Source organism: Salmo salar, chromosome 19 (genome assembly GCF_965601325.2).
Source record: "Salmo salar chromosome 19, fSalSal1, whole genome shotgun sequence".
NCBI classification, from domain to species: Eukaryota; Metazoa; Chordata; class Actinopteri; order Salmoniformes; family Salmonidae; genus Salmo; species Salmo salar.
In genome coordinates, this window is record NC_138309.1 from 69,868,909 (window position 1) to 69,891,744 (window position 22,836).

The 22,836-nt window shown below is 40.9% G+C and overlaps 1 protein-coding gene across 1 annotated transcript in view; it reads left to right on the forward strand.

The window, feature by feature from the left end:
• Nucleotides 1–22,836, forward strand: part of LOC106579414 (pro-neuregulin-3, membrane-bound isoform) — a 442,960-nt gene that overhangs the window by 392,732 nt on the left and 27,392 nt on the right. The window contains exon 6 of the mRNA XM_045702613.2: nt 3,818–3,944. Within this exon, the coding sequence (XP_045558569.2) occupies nt 3,818–3,944 (127 nt within the window). The remainder of the gene's footprint in view (nt 1–3,817; nt 3,945–22,836) is intronic.

Here is a 22,836-nt window from a genome sequence, read left to right on the forward strand (position 1 = left end):
TTCCACAACACTAAACCAAACAATTACCCATATATAGGACTCTCAATCAGAGGCAACGAGAAAGCACCTGCCTCCAATTGAGAGTCCAACCCCCCATCAACCTAAACATAGACATACAACAAACCAGAAAGAACATAACCCAAAAACCCGGAAATAATAAATCAAACGCCCTACTAAATAAACCACCACCCCGAACCACATAAAACAAATACCCTCTGCCACGTCCTGACCAAACTACAATAACAAATAACCCTTATACTGGTCAGGACGTGACATATATATACAGTGCATTAGGAAAATATTCAGACCCCTTGATTTTTTCCCACATTTTGTTACGTTGCAGCCTCATTCTAAAATTGGATTAAATTCATTGTTTTCCTCATCAGTCTACACACAATACCCCATAATGACAAAGCAACAACATTTTTGAAAGATGCTGAGTAAAGGGTCTGAATACTTATGTACATGTAATATTTCAGTTTTTTATAGTTAAATGACCGTGTCTGCAGTAAAGTAGCAGGCATAAAAGAAAGCTACAGCAAAGTTGATACTGTGAGATTTCAAAACGTTTAAAACTATGACTAGAGAGAGATTACTTTTAAGTCATGTTAAAAATAAATCTGAGAGGTAGATCTCGGCTTGCATTTTGAGTCAAGGTGATCTTCACTCAGAAAATAGTTGGTTAACACTATCAACGTTTTCCTTTACTGTGGAAATTGTGATCGAATCAGCGCAATATTAGCCACTTTCAATGCAACATACCGATACAAAACGAACTATGCAAGAGATGTTGTACTAGGCAGAATGCATCGGAGTAGAATTATATTGGATTGACACGCACTACTCAGCCCGTACTCTACACAGATCGGTGCAGAATAAACAATCAGAATTGGAGTAGGCCTATATGCAAATAGACCATTGCCATATATGGATCTGTGCCATTTACTTTGAACTGGACTGTGTTTACGACATGAGCAGTCATGAGTAGATGCACTTGTTTCGAGATCAAAGCGAGAGTTGCCAAATGTGCACATTTTGTTCCTATCCTTTGCTAGCTGGTGAGTTATTAGCCCAGTTATAGATCATTTGTAGTAAGTAATAGGGGAGTGAATGCTTCATACAAGAGCACAAAACATATACATTTCTAGACATCTTTGAAAAGAAAGTCAGGTAAAAAGCTTTTTTTTTGTCTTAAAGGGGCAGTGTTGTATTTTGAGACATGCTTGAATAAGCTTTGCCAATAGGCAGAGGGTAGCATAATTCATTTGATTCTCTGTAATAATGGTATCAGAATAATAATGCATTTTATTTTGTAAAGTAGTTTCTTGCTTCAAACAACACAACAACATTTTCAGTCACCCTGTCTGAAGAACAAGTGGATAAACAGGTTTTCTATTTAAATAGTCTCATGGAATGTAGGCCAAATTGAACGCCACACATTGGCTACCACTGTAGGCTCAAAATGTTATGGGATGCATTTTCTCCAATGTTTTTGATGGTAAGCATTCATTATGATCAAATAGCCACAGTAGACTGTTAAAACTGTAGAAGCAGGGACAGCCTGTGTTCACAGTAAACGTGCACTGGAATTTGCACAGAATTTTCACAATGTTCAAGTTTGTGCTCAGCAGGCCTGAAATTTGCTCAGTCCTGAAAAAAATTTGAGGGTACATTGGTTGGCAATTTCGTTGTTTCTAGCTAAACTGTGCAGCCAGCATTTTGTCTAAATCAATCCTCTAACAATAACGAACGGTTGGATAAACAAATCATTTGTAAAATCACTATGTACTGCAGCATATGACATGGGGTTCGTTTAGGATACTCAAACAATATGACAGAAGCAGCTTCACTTTGATTGGCTTTTGCGTGCAATTTTATTTGAGTTGCTTCATGTAGCAGAAAAATTGCTTGAGATTATGGCACATGCAACCTCCAACTACAACTAAAATTGTGTGCAAGTTGTGTTGTGTAACTGCAGCCTTAGGCTCCAGTTCATTGATGCTGTACTTAGAAATATGACAAAAGAGAGCATTCTAGTGTTTTGAAATGTACGTTTAATCAAAGTGATGTACTCATCCTCAACAATAACCATAGGTAAATTCTGATGCATTATATCTGAGTTTTTCTGTATATATATATTTTTTATGCCTTCATGGTTTGTAAACTGCTGACAAGTGCAGTTTGAAACCAAAAAAGGTTTCAAACCAGTGTCTGTCTCTTTCTGTCAATTCACATCGCTCACTACCTGCCACTACTTTATCACCAAAATCTCCCATCATGGGATTTTCTTCCGAACAGCATGCACAACAGCATTTAAGTGGTAGCCTATCCAGCACAGTTACTGTTAAGCTGCTTAAGCTGTCTACCAGGTTATCATAAAGTCGCATTGCTGAAATTTGCATGAGGTTGGATCTTATCAATGGGATACCAACATATTCAAATGATGATAATGATTGACATTTTCATTAAAAACGTTATTTTGAGGAATTTATTCATACTAATTCATCTTTCCATAAGATATAGTCTAGGGTTACAAATCTAGGGTTGCTACCCAAGCCGGCTGGTCATTCGTTCTATCGGTTAGCTGCATTTGCATTTGTCTAAGCTGTTTTCTAGTGACTTTACTTGAATACATCCATAACAATGAGCTAATGAGGTGCTGTTGTTCAGAGCAGGAGCTAGTCAATAAACACAGCTAACACAATTGCTTCAAACTGAAGCTGGAAAAATTGAAAACTAGCTGCACTTCATTTTGTTTGACCTTTTTTTAATTTACATTTATTTGTATACATCCATAAAAATTATGCCTGGCTGAGCTGAGAAACTCTGCCTGCCCAACTTCCAACACCTTAATTACTATAGGACAGCTGGAGATAGAATTTGAATATTGAAACAATGTTGCAAATGTCAGAGAGACAGAGAACAAGGTTTATACAAATCTCCGCTGTTGAAAACAAAATGTTAGTCTAAAAGAAATGTAAGATAATGTCTAGATGCTTTTTATAGTGGAGATCAAGTTTATAAATTGCTTGGTTGGGCTGATGAGAGAGTGGATTGAGCAGTCAGATGGAACAAAGTAAATAGGTATTTTAACGTCATAGATTTAGCCGGTGGTAACTTGTGGAATAGACACCGGCTGGAATGCAGTTTTAACCAATCAGCATTCAAATTTCACAGCACGGTGTAAACAAATGCCTGTGTGCCTAACAGAAGTTTTATGCAACATCACTTTGATTAAACCTTCACTTTGAAAATACTGCTTCTTCCTCTCCACTCCGAGCACCTTTCCTTCGCCCCTACCCTGGCTCTCCGCAATTATTACAATGTGTGTAACGGCCATTACTGGCTTTGTAACATTGAAGGGTTTGCCTCAAAGCGTCCACCACTATAATCCAGTGGCTGCTTGATTACAAATGATTTAACATGGCTGCAAAATAATTGAGCCTTGTCATGGGTGGAATGAACAGGATGAAAATTACCATAGTTATTGACAACATTCACCATGTAGCAAAAGGGGTGCCGTTTAAAGCAGTGTTAACAGTTCAATAAAAATTATTACACACATTTTAATTGCACCCTGTGACTGTGTGCTGGATTATCTGGATTATCTGGACAACAGAATCTCATCAAGCAGTGACGAGGCACCTGTAAGACGTGAATGCAGCTCAAAGACAGTGGATCAGTGTACAAGAGCCAGGGACACAAAGCTCTAACCCAGAGCAATATACTGTAGAGTAGGCCTACAGTATCTGAGGATCATGAAAGCTGAAGGTGGGGCTTTGTATTAAACTCGGTATGGCCTCTCTCCCATCTGCAGGAGACACAGGGAAAAGCTACATATGCAATTCTCTGAGAGCTGGAACCTGAGGGAGTGCGGAATCAACTCCTCTGGGCGGATGTCTAAATCCTGCCCCAGGCCTCAGTGCGGCCTGCAGCTTCAAAAGGTGAGATAAAGAACCAGCCTTTCTTATTGTATTCTACTTTGACGTTCATATAGAGTTGAAGTCGGAAATTTACATACACCTAAGCCAAATACCTTTAAACTCAGTTTTTCACAATTCCTGACATTTAATCCGGGAAAAAATGCCCTGTTTTAGGTCAGTTAGGATCACCACTTTAATTTAAGAATGTGAAATGTCAGAATAATAGTAGAGAGAATTATTTATTTCAGCTTTTATTTCTTTCATCACATTCCCAGTGGGTCAGAAGTTTACATACACTCAATTAGTATTTGGTAGCATTGCCTTTAAATTGTTTAACATGGGTAAAACGTTTCGGGTAGCCTTCCACAAGCTTCCCACAATAAGTTAGGTGAATTTTGGCCCATTCCTCCTGACAGAGCTGGTGTCACTGAGTCAGGTTTATAGGCCTCCTTGCTTGCACATGCTTTTCCAGTTCTGCCCACATATTTTCTATAGGATTGAGGTCAGAGCTTTGTGATGGCCACTCAAAGACCTTGACTTTGTGTCCTTAAGCCATTTTGCCAGAACTTTGGAAGTATGCTTGGGGTCATTGTCAATTTGGAAGACCCATTTGCGACCAAGCTTTAACTTCCTGACTGATGTCTTGAGATGTTGCTTCAATATATCCACATAATTTTCCATCCTCGTGATGCCATCTATTTTGTGAGGTGCACCAGTCCCTCTTGCAGCAAAGCACCCCCACAACATGATGCTGCCACTCCCGTGCTTCACGGTTGGGATGGTGTTCTTCGGCTTGCAAGCATCCCCCTTTTTCCTCCAAACATAACAATGGTCATTATTGCCAAACAGTTCTATTTTTGTTTCATCAGACCAGAGGACATTTCTCCAAAAGTACGATCTTTGTCCCCATGTGCAGATGCAAACCGTAGTCTGGCTTTTTTATGGTTGTTTTGGAGCAGTGGCTTTTTCCTTGGATGAGCGATCTTTCAGGTTATTTAAAAAATATATATATTTTACCTTTATTTAACTAGGCAAGTCAATTTAGAACAAGTTCTTATTTTCAATGACGGCCTAGGAACAGTGGGTTAACTGCCTTGTTCAGGGGCAGAACGGTCATGTCGATATAGGACTCGTTTTACTGTGGATATAGATACTTTTTTACCCATTTCCTCCAGCATCTTCACAAGGTCCTTTGCTGTTGTTCTGGGATTGATTTGCACTTTTCGCACCAAAGTACGTTCATCTCTAGGAGACAGAACGCGTCTCCTTCCTGAGCGGTATGACGGCTGCGTGGTCCCATGGTGTTTATACTTGCGTACTATTGTTTGTACAGATGAACGTGGTACCTTCCGGCATTTGGAAATTGCTCCCAAGGATGAACCAGACTTGTGGAGGTCTACAATTGTTTTTCTGAGGTCTTGGCAGATTTCTTTTGATTTTCCCATGATGTCAAGCAAAGAGGCACTGAGTTTGAAGGTAGGCCTTGAAATACATCCACAGGTACACCTCCAATTGACTCAAATGATGTCAATTAGCCTATCAGAAACTTCTAAAGCCATGACATAATTTTCTGGAATTTTCCAAGCTGTTTAAAAGCACAGTCAACTTAGTGTATGTAAACTTCTGACCCATTGGAATTGTTATACAGTGAATTATATGCGAACTAATCTGTCTGTAAACAATTGTTGGAAAAATGACTTGTGTCATGCACAAAGTAGATGTCTTAACTGACTTGCCAAAACTATAGTTTGTTAACAAGAAATGTGTGAAGTGGTTGAAAAACGAGTTTTAATGACTCCAACCTAAGTGTATGTAAACTTATGACTTCAACCGTATATTTAAGATAAGTACACTCTTTGAAATAAAATCTTGAGAGGTTCTTTGTCAGGGGTGAGGGGTATATGTGTAACCATTTTCACCAAATTGTTATTTGCATATCAGGAAGGGTTCTTTACTGCTGTGATGGTTATGAATAACCATCCTGTTTTTCCTCTCTTCACCATGTTTTCTTTTATGCCATGAAATGCTGCTCATTAGGCCTGTTTCCTCTCATTTATAGACTGTGTGGAGATCCACTGAGTGTAAAAAAACATTAGGAACACCTTATCCTTCCATGACATAGATTGACCAGGTGAATCAAGGTGAAAGCTATGATCCCTTATTGATGTCACTTGTTAAAGCCTCTATTTCATTCAGTGTATATGAAGAGGAGGAAACAGGTTAAAGAAGGATTTTTAAGCCTTGAGACAATTGAGACATGTATTGTGTATGTGTGCCATTCAGAGGTTGAATGGGCAAGACAAAATATTGATGTGGCTTTGAATGGGTATGGTAGTAGATGCTTGGCACACTGGTTTGAATGTGTCAAGAACTGAAACGCTGCTGGGTTTTTCATGCTTACCAGTTTCCTGTGTGTTTCAAGAATGGTCCACCACCCAAAGGACATCCAGCCAACTTGGCACAACTGGGATGCATTGGAGTCAACATGGGTCAGCATACCCGTGGAACGCTTTCGACACCTTGTAGAGTCCAAGCCCTGACAAATTGAGGCTGTTCTGAGGGCAAAGGTGGTGCAACTCAATATTAGGAAAGTATTCCTAATATCTTGTACACTCAGTGCATGTTGTTGGTAGTAAATATGTACCTTATGACACTGCAGAAACATCAATGCACTCCTGACCCAAGAATAGAGTATTACTTTATTAATCCTAACTTGGGAAATTGTTTTATCACTTCAGCATTAATCAATAAAATTACAAAGACAATACCTGTATCAGTGACAAACACATGATAAAATACATAATACGACACATAAAACAGCTGCATTTTAATAGCCATAAAATATAGGTAGGAAATGGTTGTCTATCCTCCTGGGAAACAGCATCAACAACACTCATTAAAAAGGCATCATAAATGAGTAATTTACACTCATTAAAAAGCATCATGGCTGTGAGTAAAAATTACCTACTGAACCTCTCTGGATATTTTGGGCAGGATGAACCTGTTACTGAAGTTCCTACTGTGTTGCATTAGAGTGCTGTGGAGTGGGTGTGCGGCATTGTCCATGATCATGTGTTTTAGATTGCATACTTTTTATGAACATGCCATGCATTGACTCTTGCTTTCTTTATGGTTTTGTCCAAAAAAGTATGTCCTCCTTCTCTAAGTTTCCCTTCCAGTACACAATGGCATAACACAACACACTAGCCACTACACTGCTGTAAAACATGCAAAGCCAAAAAAACAAATAAGATCTGAGCTTCTTTAGGATCGGACCCTTTTTCCCAAATCTTCGCCTAAAATGAATGTAGCTCAGGATCTGAAGCAAGGATATGCATATTCTTGATACCATTTGAAAGGAAGCACTTTGAAGTTTGTGGAAATGTGAAATGAATGTAGGAAAATATAACACATTAGATCTGGTAAAAGATAAAACAAAGAAAAAAACGTGTTTTTTGTATTTGTTTTGTACCATCATCTTTGAATTGCAAGAGAAAGGCCATAATGTATTATACCAGTCCAGACGCAATTTAGATTTTACCCACTAGATGGCAGCAGTGTATGTGTAAAGTTTTAGACTGATCCAATGAACCATTGCATTTCTGTTCAAAATGTTGTATCAAGACTGCCCAAATACGCCTAATTGGTTTATGAATAACTTTTCAAGTTCAAAACTGTGCACTCTCCTCAAACAATAGCATGGTATTATTTCACTGTAATAGCTACTGTAAATTGGACAGTGCAGATAGATTAACAAGAATTTAAGCTTTCTGCCAATATCAGATATGTCTATGTCCTGGGAAAGGTTTTTGTTACCTACAACCTCATGCTAATCGCATTAGCCTACGTTAGCTCAACCGTCCCGAGGGGGACCCACCAATCCTGTAGAGGTTAACCTGTTATGGCTAGGGGGCAGTATTGACACGGCTGGATAAAAAACATACCCGATTTAATCTGGTTACCACTCCTACCCAGTAACTAGAATATGCATATACTTATTACATATGGATAGAAAACACCCTAAAGTTTCTAAAACTGTTTGAATGGTGTCTGTGAGTATAACAGAACTCAAATGGCAGGTCAAAACCTGAGAGATTCCTTTACAGGAAGTGGCCTGTCTGACCATTTCTTGAACTTCTTTTCCATCTCTATCTTTTACTAAGGATCTCTGCTCTAACGTGACACTTCCCACGTCGTCCATAGGCGCTCAGAGCCCGGGAAAAAACAGAATGTCGTCATTCCAGCCCCAGGCTGAAACACATTATCGCCTTTCTCAAGTGGCCGATCAAGGGACTCTGGGCTTATGCGCGTGACCCGACCGCCCCCGCCTTTGTGATTTTTTTCCTCTGTTTGCCGAAAAGGAGATTCCCTGTCGGAATATTATCGCTTTTCTACGAGAAAAATGGCGTAAAAATTGATTTTAAACAGCGGTTGACATGCTTCGAAGTACGGTAATGGAATATTTAGAATTTTATTGTCACGAATTGCGCCATGCGCGCGACACTTCTTTACCATTTCGGATAGTGTCTGGAACGCACGAACAAAACGCCGCTATTTGGATATAACGATGGATTATTTTGGACCAAACCAACATTTGTTATTGAAGTAGCAGTCCTGGGTGTGCATTCTGACGAAGACAACAAAAGGTAATCAAACTTTTATAATAGTAAATATGATTATGGTGAGTGCTAAACTTGCCGGGTGTCTAAATAGCGAGCCCGTGATGCCTGGGCTATGTACTTAGAATATTGCAAAATGTGCTTTCACCAAAAAGCTATTTTAAAATCGGACATATCGAGTGCATAGAGGAGGTCTGTATCTATAATTCTTAAAATAATTGTTATGCTTTTTGTGAACGTTTATCGTGAGTAATTTAGTAAAATGTTAGCGAATTCCCCGGAAGTTTGCGGGGGGTATGCTAGTTCTGAACGTCACATGCTAATGTAAAAAGCTGGTTTTTGATATAAATATGAACTTGATTGAACAAAACATGCATGTATTGTATAACATAATGTCCTAGGGTTGTCATCTGATGAAGATCATCAAAGGTGAGTGCTGCATTTAGCTGTCTTCTGGGTTTTGGTGACATTATATGCTGGCTTGAAAAATGGGTGTCTGATTATTTCTGGCTTGGTACTCTGCTGACATAATCTAATGTTTTGCTTTCGTTGTAAAGCCTTTTTGAAATCGGACAGTGTGGTTAGATTAACGAGAGTCTTGTCTTTAAATAGCTGTAAAATAGTCATATGTTTGAGAAATTGAAGTAATAGGATTTTTAAGGTTTTGAAAATCGCGCCACAGGCTGCAAGTGGCTGTTACGTAGGTGGGACGCAAGCGTCCCACCTAGCCCATAGAGGTTAAGCACACTGTGTTTGTCTATTGTTGTGACTAAGATGAAGATCATGTTATGAATAATTTATGCAGAAAACCAGGTAATTCCAAAGGGTTCACATACTTTTTCTTGCCACTGTAAATAGTGCCAGACATGCACTCAAACATATACAGTTGACCTTGCTGTTATGATTTTAGTTGTCCTTGAGGTCCTTTGTTTTTTTGCATTGTTGTTTTCTATTTTTCTTTTGTCTTTTTTCCCATGGGTTCATTTTCTTGGTTGTTGGTGCATTGTGGGGGGGGGGTTCTTGGGGGTGGGGAATGGAATTCATTTTATATATATAAAAAATTGTTCTTGGGGGGTGACTTTGGTAGGGGTCTCGGATGGTTGAGGGGTGGGGGTGGGGAATGGAATTCATTTTATATATATTGTGGCAAACCTCTTCAAAGTTAGGAGCGTTTGTCACAAATTAAGTGGGAAACTGTCACCAAAGTCAGCCCAGAATGAAAGTTATTTCGAACATGACAGTACCTGTGTGTTTGTTTCGCTGTCCTGGTCCACCCAGGCCGCAGGTAAGGTCAAGGATAGCAGGGTTCGGTACACAAATCTGGTTCTCGGTAGGTCCAGGTCTAAACGCCAACAGGTAAGTCCAAAACAGTCCAGCTCGTACACTGTAAATCCAGCCAATGTAGATTGTCTCTTTCTCTATGGTTCATAGATCCTTCCCGCCCTCTCTCTCTCTTCCTGGTTTTTCTTGACCTTTTATCTATGGGTCGGCTCCACCTTCTGAGGGTTCCCCTTGCTTCTGGGAATTGTAGTTTTGGCAGTCGGACATTTTGTGATCTGTAGTTCTGATCGGGGTGGCCATTTTAGTGATCGGGCAGAGCCCGTTTATTAGTTCTGCCCTCACATATCTGCCATTTATCACTCGACCCCCTTCTTTGCCACTCATCTCCCCCCCTAGATCCGACCCCCTAGGTCGGGCTACCGCAGCAAAAGATGCGTGCATGCGGGATAACCCATCCACATTTCCCATTTCCTTTCCTGCTCTGTGTTTCAAGTCAAAGTGAAATGGTTGGAGACTCAAAAACCACCGCATCACCCGAGCGTTCTTCTCTTTAGCCCTATGCATCCAGGTGAGTGGTGCATGGTCACTGATGAGGGTGAAGTGACGCCCCAGCAGGTAGTATTTCAGGCTTTCCAGAGCCCACTTTACTGCCAGCGCCTCTTTCTCAACAACTGAGTAGTTGGTTTCCCGTGGTTCCAGCTTCCTGCTTAAAAACAGGATGGGGTGTTCCACCCCTTCTACCTCTTGGGACAGCACTGCTCCCAAGCCGACCTCTGAAGCATCCGTCTGAACCACAAACTCTCTCTCAAAGTCTGGTTCCACCAGCACTGGATTACAGCAGAGGGCCTCCTGTAATGTCCTAAATGCTTTGGTGGCCCTTTCATCCCACTTGACCATGTTTGGCCCTCTGGCTCTAGTCATGTCGGTGAGTGGGGCGGCCACTGTGGCATAACTTGGGATGAACTTCCGGTAGTACCCGGTCAGCCCTAGGAAGGCTCGAACCTGCTTCTTATTTACTGGTTTCGGCCATTCTCTAATTGCCTCCACCTTCTTACGTTGGGGTTTGATTAATCCTCTTCCCACTGTGTATCCCAGATACTCCGTTTCCTCTAACCCCACATAACACTTGGCAGGGTTCGCCGTGAGCCCTGCCTTTCTAAGGGCGTCTAACACCGCCTGTACCCGGGGTAAGTGGGATTCCCAATCTGGGCTGTAGATCCCCACGTCATCTAAATAAGCTGCGGCGTATGTTTGGTGCGGTTTTAGGACCTTGTCCATGAGCCGTTGAAAGGTGGCTGGGGGCCCGTGTAGGCCGAATGGCATGACGGTGTATTGAAACAAACCGTCAGGGGTTGCAAAGGCTGTCTTTTCTTTGGCCCTGGGGGTCAGAGGAATTTGCCAGTACCCTTTTGTCAGGTCCAGGGTCGTAATGTACCGAGCTTTACCAATTTTCTCCAGTAGTTCGTCTACTCTGGGCATGGGGTAGGCATCAAACTTGGAGATTTCATTTACCTTCCGAAAGTAGTTACAGAACCGCAAAGACCCATCGGGCTTGGAGACCATCACAATTGGGCTAGACCACTCACTATGTGACTCTTCGATCACTCCAGCTGTCAACATTTTCTCCGTCTCTGCTCTAATCGCTGCCTGTCGAGCCTCGGGTACCCGATATGGCCTCATGCTCACTTTTCTCCCTGGTAGGGAAACGATATCATGAGCTGTAACCTCAGTTCGGCCAGGTACTTCTGAAAACACATCTCTGTTTTTCTGGATCAGGGTCTTTACTTCCTGTACTTGTGCTGGGGACAAAGTAGGTGAAATATTTACTTCAGCTGTCTCCTGAGTGTGTGTGGGGTACGTGACCATTAGTGTTTCTCTCTCTCTCCATGCTTTTAACAGGTTTATGTGATAGATCTGTTCCTGGGGCCGTCGACATGGCTGTTGGAGCCAATAATTAACTTCTCCTATTCTCTCCAGTACTGTACACCAAAACAAACCATTTTTCCATGTGGCTAGTAGTTTGCACTACCGTGGGGATCAGCACTAACACCTTATCTCCCAGTTGAAATTCCCTCAGGGTAGCCTGCCGGTTATAAGTGTGCCGCTGGTGCTCTTGTGCTTGTCTCATGTGCTCTCTGACGATGGGCATGACTGTGGCTATCCTGTTTTGCATTGCCGTGACGTGCTCTATGACACTAGTATACGGGGTGGATTGGTGTTCCCAGGTTTCCCGGGCGATGTCTAAGATTCCCCGGGGGTGCCTCCCATATACCAGCTCGAAGGGAGAAAAACCCAGCGAGGCTTGAGGAACCTCTCTAATGGCAAACATCAGATATGGCAACATGCAATCCCAGTTTTTCCCATCCTTGTCGATAACCTTCCTGAGCATTGACTTCAGGGTCCGGTTGAATCTCTCAACCAGCCCGTCCATCTGTGGATGGTAAACCGATGTTCTCAACTGTTTCACCTGCCACAATTTACAAAGGTCCGCCATAAGGCGGGACATAAAGGGGTCAGTAAGGATCTCCTTTGGGACCCCAACCCTGGTGAACAATAGCACTAGTTCCTTGGCGATATTTTTGGAAGCCATTGTCCGAAGGGGAATGGCTTCTGGGTAGCGAGTGGCATAATCTAGAATGACCAGAATGTATTGGTGCCCTCTGGCAGATTTGGGTAGTGGGCCCACTATGTCCATCGCTATCCTCTCAAATGGCGTTTCGATTATGGGGAGTGGCACTAACGGGCTTCTAAACGCTGGTCGGGGAGCTGTTACCTGGCACTCCGGGCACTCTCCACAATGCCGAGCCACTTCAGCCTGAATTCCTGGCCAGTAAAACCTCCTTACAATCCGGTCTTGGGTTTTATCGATACCAAGGTGTCCACCCAGAATGTACCCATGAGCTAGATCCAGTACTGTCTTCCTGTACCGGGTGGGGACCAACAACTGTTCCACCACATCAACCCCTATTTTTGAGACTGTACACCAAACCATTTTTCATGATGAAGTGGGGAAAACTATTAGGCATCATCCTATCATTTATGGGAGTACCATCTACGACCTGCACGTCTGCTCTGGCTTGCTGCAGGGTTGGATCCTGGTGTTGGGCTGTCCCGAAATTAGTCATGGACCCTGCCAGGTCTGCTGGTTCTAGATAGTCGTCCTCTGGATTCAGATCGACCCCAGCCCCACTAGTACTGGGCTGTTCATTATCAACGAGGTTTGCCACTTCATCCTCATCCTCCCTTACTAGTACCTGTGAGATTGGCCCCTGGGAGACCTCTTTTCTTGGCCTTGGTTGAAGGCCCCATGCTTCTTCCTGCTTGGTCAGGGTTGTTGGCTTCTCAAATATGCCGTTCTTTTGACCTAACTTCGCAAAGTTAGGAAAGTATCTACCCAATATTACATCATATGGCATCTTTGGGACCACGCCGACCTCATAATCCAGCAGACCGTCCTCTGTTTGTATGCTCACTAATGCTGTGGGGTACAGACAGGTATCCCCATGAATGCACGTAACACTGATATCCTGACTTGTATCCAGTTTATGCGTCGGCACTAGGTTTGCAACGACCAGGGTTAGCATACTGCCGGAATCCAGTAGTGCTTCCACCTCCTTCCCTTCAACCTTCACCCTGCACATATGTTTGTTTCTTGATCTTTCAAGTACAGTGGTTACCATGGGACATGCATACCATATCTCATCTTCTTTTTCACCGAGGTTACATTGCATTGGCTCTTTTTTAATAGGGCAGTAGGCTGCAATATGTCCCGGTCGATTACAATTGTAACAGATAATAGGGTTCCGGGGGGGAGACCTCCTTGACCCCCAGTCCCGGTTTCCGGTTTTTCCCTTAGTGTCTCGGCCCGATTCTGATTCTTTCCTCATGGCCCCACGCTGCTATCCTCCCCCTTCCCCTGTTGGGACAGTCTTACCCTGTCCGCTGGTTCGCCCAGGCCTGGGGAATGGGAATCTTTCCTCCTGCGCCTGCTCAGCTGTTCGTGCCGTACAATACCGTTCAACCAGGCCCACGAGATGGTCGGCGGAAAGTACCTCGTTCTGGCCAACCCATCGTCGCACTTCTTGGGGTAGACCTCGCTGAAACTGGTTGAGTACGATGGTCTCGACGACCTCGGCGGACGAACGGGTCTCCGGTCGCAACCATTTCCGTGCCAGGTGAATCAAGTCGAAATATGATTTTTGAGCGTCCCCTGCCAGGTATGGTGCCAGAAGCCCTGCCCATTCTTCTTTCGGCCACTTCTCCCTCTCTGCCGTCCTTTCGAAGGTGGTAAGGTATGCTTCCACATCATCCTGCGCTGTCATTTTTTGAAGAAAAATGAAAATACCTTTGGGTATTTGCAGCTGGTAACTGAGCCTGGGGTCCGCTAGCCCCTTTAGGCCTTCTCTTAACTCCCGGGTGTTTCTCTCTTGCTCTTCTCTGAGCAGCTGGTTGGTGCGGTGCTGGACCTGTAACGTGTCCTGATACATTCGCATTGCATCCTGATGAGCTATTTGTTGAGCTCTAGTTGCCTCTTGTTGGGCGGCCGCCGCTTGTAACAGGGCCTGTATGTCTCCCTCCATACTCATTTTCCTGAAAAAACTGTCCTAACCAAACAAAGCCAAAAAAATAAATAAATAACCTGACTCCCCTTTGGAGTGCTAACTAAACTTTTTTTTTATTTTATTTTTCTACCTAACCAGCGGTATGGTTAATCCAGTGCCCACACTCTCCACCACGTGTGGCAAACCTCTTCAAAGTTAGGAGCGTTTGTCACAAATTAAGTGGGAAACTGTCACCAAAGTCAGCCCAGAATGAAAGTTCTTTCGAACATGACAGTACCTGTGTGTTTGTTTCGCTGTCCTGGTCCACCCAGGCCACAGGTAAGGTCAAGGATAGCAGGGTTCGGTACACAAATCTGGTTCTCGGTAGGTCCAGGTCTAAACGCCAACAGGTAAGTCCAAAACAGTCCAGCTCGTACACGGTAAATCCAGCCAATGTAGATTGTATCTTTCTCTATGGTTCATAGATCCTTCCCGCCCTCTCTCTCTCTTCCTGGTTTTTCTTGACCTTTTATCTGTGGGTCGGCTCCACCTTCTGAGGGTTCCCCTTGCTTCTGGGAATTGTAGTTTTGGCAGTCGGACATTTTGTGATCTGTAGTTCTGATCGGGGTGGCCATTTTAGTGATCGGGCAGAGCCCGTTTATTAGTTCTGCCCTCACATATCTGCCATTTATCACTCGACCCCCTTCTTTGCCACAATATATGAAAATTGTTCTGGGGGGGTTCTTGGGGGTGGGGAATGGAATTCATTTTATATATATAAACATTGTTCTGGGGGGGTTCTTGGGGGTGGGGAATGGAATTAATTTTATATATATATATAAAATTGTTCTTGGGGGGTGACTTTGGTAGGGGTCTCGGATGGTTGAGGGATGGGGGTGGGGGTGGGGAATGGAATTAATTTTATATATATATATATATATATATATATATATATATATATATATATATATATATATATATATATATATATATAAATTGTTCTTGGGGGGTGACTTTGGTAGGGGTCTCGGATGGTTGAGGGATGGGGGTGGGGAATGGAATTCATTTTATATATTTTTTGGGGCCCTGTTGGAGATCTGTCGACGTGCCCTTGAGCAGGGTATTGACCATGGATGGTTCTGTGTGTCGCTCTAAATAGGAGTCTGTTGGATGACTGGTGTGGTGTAGTTGTTCAGCGGCTTTAACTGCAAGTATATTGTATGTTTTGGATATTCAATAAAAAAATATATATATAATAAAAACTGACACCACGTCTGTTGGCATAACAGAGATTGGCCTCAGATTTATTGGCAACAATCTGTTTCTGCACTTTACTAAAAGTGGCCCAGAATGAAGTCAATAATTGTCAGATTTTCAGACAAAACCAACATCAAAATAGAAGTACTAAACAACACTTGATTTAAAGTGTGCATAAATGGTCTGAACATCAAATTTGAGATCAGAAATTTAAGACCGACAGTATTAAATTCAACACTTTCTTAGACATTATACTGTATGTGACCCACCGAAATAGTATTAACCTAACACTTTTCAAAGTGTTCACAAACTGGGTGTTGCAAATTACAACTTAAATGAACACTTTATTCGAGTTGGGAGCGGGTTTATCATTAAAGGTTGTAAAGCTGTATTTGCATATTTCCCAGCATGCCTTTCAAGTGAATGTGAGATATAATCACCCATGATTGTGTTTGTTAGTGACAAAGACATTATTGTTGCATTCAATAACTTTTAGTCATGTAGCCTTCACCAAGTTACTGCCTTAGTGATTGTGTTTGAATTAAAAGTAAACCCTTTATTACCATACAGTGTCTTCAGAACATGTTCACACCTGTTGACCTTTTTCACATTTTGTTGTGTTACCTGAATTTGAAACGGATTCAATTGCAATGTTATGTCACTGGCCTACACACAATACCCCATAATGTCAAAGTGGAATAATGTTTTTTGAAATGCTTACAAATTAATGAAAAATGCAAAGCTGAAATGTCTTGAGTCAATTATTCAACCTCTGTTATGGCAAGCATAAATAAGTCCAGGAGAAAACATTTGCATAACAAGTCACTTGCATGGACTCTGTGTGTAATAATAGTGTTTAAAAAGTGCATTCTGAATTGGGCTTTTTTGTAGATACTCTGAGAATTCTCCTTCCTGTTCAGTTTATTGTCCACTATAACTCCCAAGTTTATAGGAGTCAACAGTGCCAATCTCTTCAATAGTGCCAAACTCTTGAACTTGCAAAAGGTTGCAAGTTCAAATCCCCACACAACAAATTTGTAAGTGTTAAAATCTCAGCTCTCGGGTAAAAAGAGTGTTATATCTGAGTGTTGATTCTACACTCTTAGAAAAAAGGGTTCCAAAGGGTTCTTCGGCTGTCCCCAAAGGAGAACCCTTTTTTGGTTCCAAGTAGAGCCATTTTTGGTTCCAGGTAGAACCATTTTGGGTTCCATATAGAACCCTTTGTAGAAAGGGTTCTACAAAATTGTTTGATAAAATATTGATTTAGGCCTTTACTACTAAAGCCCATAGAAATGCATTGAATAACACATTCATAATTTCAAAAAGGACAGTAAAACATTTTTACTTAAGAAACAAGGTTTTGAAGTATCTGTCCTAAATCTTTTTTACACATACAGTATTTAACCCCTTTTTTGGGTAGGCACAAAACTACCTTCATACTTTCATTTGTTTTTTTAAACCTATACTGGTTACCTTCAGACGAGTCCTATGACACTTGTGGGTATCTTAAAGCAAAATGCCATCGTGTTCGTGAGTCTCCCTTTCCACAGAGTGGTCATAATACTTTGTAGGTCCAACCGTTTGAACGCTAGAGATGTTTTTTGGGATGCCTCATGGTCTGACAAACACCACTCTAGGTTTGCCGCCTGGCGAATGCAGTGGATTTGGAAGCATCAAATACAAAAAACCTTGATATCTCTTGCTTAAACTGACAGATTTTGATGAGTCTTTTTTTGTTATGTAACTCTAGGGGGTTAAAACAGTATCTCTAAAAGCCTTGATGTTCAGCAGTCCACGGTAAGACAAATGGTCTATAAATGGAGAAAGTTCAGCACTGTTTCTACTCTCCCTAGGAGTGGCCGTCCTGCAAAGATGACTGCAAGAGCACAGTACAGAATGCTCAATGAGGTTAAGAAGAACCCTAGAGTGTCAGCTAAAGACTTACAGAATTCTCTGGAACATGCTAACATCTCTGTTGACGAGTCTATGATACGTAACACACTAAACAAGAATGGTGTTCATGGGAGGACACCACGGAAGAAGCCACTGCTGTCCAAAAAAAACATTGCTACACGTCTGAAGTTCGCAAAGGAGCACCTGGATGTTCCAAAGCAATTCTGGCAAAATATTCTCAGGACAGATTAAAATTAGGGTGAGTTTGTCTGGAAGGAACACACAACACTATGTGTGGAGAAAAAAAGACACAGCACACCAACATCAAAACCTCATCCCAACTGTAAAGTATGGTGGAAGGAGCATCATGGTTTGGGGCTGCTTTGCTGCCTCAGGGCCTGGACAGCTTGCTATCGTCGACAGAAAAATAAATTCCCAAGTTTATCAAGACATTTTGCAGGAGAATGTTTGGCTATCTGTCCACCAATTGAAGCTCAACAGAAGTTGGGTGATGCAACAGGACAACGACGCAAAACACAGAAGTAAATCAACAACAGAATGGCTTCAACAGAAGAAAAGACGCCTTCTGGAGTGGGCCAGTCAGAGTCCTGACCTCAACCCGATTTAAAATACTGTGGCAGGACCTCGAGAGCGGTTCACACCAGACACCCTAAGAATATTGCTGAACTGAAACAGTTTTGTGAAGATGAATGGTCCAAAATTCCTCCTGACCATTGTGCAGGTCTGGTCTGCAGCTACAGACAACGTTTGGTTGAGTTGATTGCTGCCAAAGGAGGGTCAACCAGTTATGAAATCCAAGGGTTCACATACTTTTTCACCCTACACTGTGAATGTTTACACGGTGTGTTCAATAAGACATGAAAACATATCATTGTTTGTGTTATTAGTTTAAGCAAACTGTTTGTCTATTTTTGTGACTTAGATGAAGATCAGATGACATTTTATAACCAATACAGAAATACAGATCACATTTTATAACTTAAGCAGAAATCCAGGTAATTCCAAAGGGTTCACATACTTTTTCTTGCCACTGCACATATGTGTGTGTCCGTGTATGTGTGTATTTGAATGAGTGTGTGTGTACATGTATGTGTACAAACACCTGCATGGCATCAGCCTCAGGCAAACTGGCATTAGCTGTAAAAACACTGCCCCTCAGTGTCATTCAAACTTACTTTTGATTATGTTTTATTTTGACTTTATTATTTACTTTATCTTTGACCATCATTCTATATCCTGCCCAGCAACTCCACTCCCACTTGTCTCAAATTCCACATCCCAAACCTCAGCTTCCCTCATCCCATCCCACATATCTCTGCTGGCCACCCTCTTCGGATTTCTACGCAACATATATCTTTCAACAATGCTGTGATGTTTAACGTACAGCTTCAATCTATCTAGTCGAACAGAATCCACAGATTGCAAGATGAAGATAATTACTTTTACTAAGAGTATTAGTAATTGTCTGACCTGATCTCTCATGATCTCATAACAGTACTATTTCTAGGGTAAATTTTAGATCAATGTCATGCATTTTCAGCCATTCCTGAACCTGAGACCAGAAACAGGCTACCTGAGGGCAATACCAAAATAAATGGTCTATTGATTCTGTATCCTCACAACAAAATCTGCAGAGCTTTGATGATTATATGCCCCAAATATTCAACATTTTGTTGGTGGCAAGAATTCTATATAATAATTTTAGCTGAAAAGCACAAAGTCTTGAATCTTGCGTCATTTTATATATAAACTCATATACCCTGTACCATGGAATCGGTACATCAAAAAATCTCTTCCCAACTATTTTGCAATCTGTATGGCACAGTTGTCAACATACTGGTCCTTAAATGAAACTGGTATAATTTCCTATTTATGCTATTTTTATTCCTCTGCGAGATGTGATCCTTTATATTGGGCTGACAGACCAGTTTCCTACCTATTCCCGCTGCCACCTGCCTCCTCTATTTTTGGGGTAATGCTGTAATCAATTGGTAGTACACTTGGATTAAGCAGGAAGATAACTGATAAATCTGATAACTCCATGAAAGACATAACTCTACCATTCCAATTTACAATATAATTTAAGAACAAAATACCCTTTTCAAACATTTTTCCCATAAATACAGGTAATTTATCAACCAGCACATTTGAGTTCAGCCATAATATTTGCTGTAATATTTGTTATATCTTTTCAGGGGGATGAAATTGAAATTGTAGCCAGCTCTGCAATGCTTGTTTGAAAAAGAGAGATACTTTGAAAAAATAATCATTTTCAATTAATCGAAAATTAGACATGGCAATCTGCACAAAAGCAAAAAGACAATTTTTAAACAATGGATGAGCTTTTCTTAGTAATCTACTTGAGAAGCATACAGGATTCAAGTAAAACTATTGAATAAGTGAAGCTTTTAGAGAGAGGTTTAGTGCTTTTATATATAATAATCTCAACCCACCCAATTCATATTCATTTTACAGATAGGAACACTTTATTTTGGCTGGTTTAGCGTCCTAGATAAAATGAAATATGTTTTGTTCATATGATTTGAAAAACGAATCATCAGGAGTAGGCAGTGAATAATAATAAGTGAATAAACTGAGATATGACTAAGGAGTTAATCAGGGCAATTTGTTCCATAAATAGACAGGTATTTACCTCTCCATGGTTGCAGAATCTTGTCTATTTTTACATGTTTTCTATTGAAATTCATTGTAGAGAGCATATTTATATATTTTGTGATATGAAAACCAAGTATGTCTGCTTCACCATCAGCCCATTTTAGAGGTAAACTGCAGGGTAATGTAAAATTTGTATTTAAAAAAAATCCAATATGTAATATTGTACACTTATCTTAATTGGGTTTTAGTCTAGAGAATCCAGAAAAGTTATCTAGATATTCAATGAGACATTGCAGGGATCTAGCTTGCTTACTTAATATAAAATTTGAGTCATCGGGATACATGGACACTTTTATTTTTAAGCCTTGGATTTCTAATCCTCTAATGTTGTTATTGGATCTGATTTTAATAACTAGCATTTCGATGGCCATAACGAATAGATATGGTGACAGCGGACACCCTTGTTTAACTCCTCTTGGCAATTCAAAACTCTCTGAGAAGTAGCCGCTATTTACTATTTTACACCTGGGGTTGCTATACATTACTTTGAACCATTTTATAAGAGAATCACTGAAATTGAAAAAATCCAGGCATTTATAAATAAGAGTCTGACTTTATCAAATGCCTTTTCAAAATCCGCTATAAATACCAGGCCTGGCTTCTTAGATGTTATTATATATTCTATTATTTCTAGTAGATGTCATATATTATCTCCAATGTATCATCCATGTCAAAAACCAGTCTGATCAGGATGAACAATACCTGGTAAAAACCCTTTTAATTCAGAGTGCTATCATTTCACTAGTATTTTTGCATCACAACATTGAAGTGTAAGGGGCCTCCAGTTTTTTAGATAGACTGGATCTTTATGTTTTCCATTTTAATAATAGTGAAATCAGACCTTCCTGCTGATTACCTGACATACAGTGGGGGGGGGGAAAGTATTTGATCCCCTGCTGATTTTGTTCGTTTGCCCACTTACAAAGAAATGATCAGTCTATAATTTTAATGGTAGGTTTATTTGAACAGTGAGAGACAGAATAACAACAAAAAAATCCAGAAAAACGCATGTCAAAAATGTTATAAAATGATTTGCATTATAATGAGGGAAATAAGTATTTGACCCCTCTGCAAAACATGACTTAGTACTTGGTGGTAAAACCCTTGTTGGGAATCACAGAGGGCAGACGTTTTTTGTAGTTGGCCACCAGGTTTGCACAAACCTCAGGAGGGATTTTGTCCCACTCCTCTTTGCAGATCTTCTCCAGGTCATTAAGGTTTCGAGGCTGACGTTTGGCAACTCGAACCTTCAGCTCCCTCCACAGATTTTCTATGGGATTAAGGTCTGGAGACTGGCTAGGCCTCTCCAGGACCTTGGGGCTAGGTGGGACGCTAGCGTGCCACCCGTGGTGCACTCCATCAACAGCAGGTGCATTTCAAGAGCGGCAAATTTGAATCCAAATAAATGTCAAAATTCAAATTTTTCAAAAATACAACTATTTTACACCATTTGAAAGATAAACATCTCCTTAATCTAACCACGTTTTACGATTTCAAAAAGGTTTTACGGCGAAAGCATAAATTTAGAGTATGTTAGGACAGTACATTTACAAGAGTTGTGTGTAATGTTTTGTCAAGTCAAAGACAGGGTCACCAAAACCATAAAACCAGCTAAAATGATGCACTAACCTTTTACAATCTCCATCAGATGACACTCCTAGGACATTATGTTAGACAATGCATGCATTTTTAGTTCTATCAAGTTCATATTTATATCCAAAAACAGCGTTTTACTATGGCATTGATGTTGAGGAAATCGTTTCCCTCCAATAACCGGCAGTCAAGTCAGCGTAACAAATTAAATAATTAAAATTAGAAAACATTGGTAAAATATTATATTGTCATTTAAAGAATTATAGATTTACATCTCTTGAACTCAATCAACTTGCCAGATTTAAAAATAACCTTACTGGGAAATCACACTTTGCAATAATCTGAGCACTGCGCCCAGAAAAATACGCGTTGCGATACAGACTAGACGTCATGTTGGGGAGATCTAAAATCGAAAATACTATGTAAATAATCCATTACCTTTGATTCTCTTCATCAGATGTCACTTCCAGGTATCACAGGTCCATAACGAATGTAGTTTTGTTCAAAAAAGCTCATCATTTATGTCCAAAAATCTCCGTCTCGTTAGCACATGATGTAAGCCAGCCGGACTTCTCGTCATGAACGAGGGGAAAAAATATATTTCCGTTCGTTCAAACATGTCAAACGTTGTATAGCATAAATCATTAGGGCCTTTTTTAACCAGAACATGAATAATATTCAAGGTGGACGAATGCATACTCTTTTATAACGTATTGGAACGAGGGTACCCAACATGAACTCGCGCGCCAGGTGTCTAATGGGACATCATCGTTCCATGGCTCTTGTTCGGTCAGATCTCCCTCCAGAAGACTCAAAACACTTTGTAAAGGCTGGTGACATCTAGTGGAAGCAATAGGAAGTGCCAAAATATTCCTAAACCCCTGTGTTTTTCAATGGGATAGGTTTAAAGTCAATACAACACATCAGGTATCCACTTCCTGTCAGAAAATGTCTCAGGGTTTTGCCTGCCAAATGAGTTCTGTTATACTCACAGACACCATTCAAACAGTTTTGGAAACTTTAGAGTGTTTT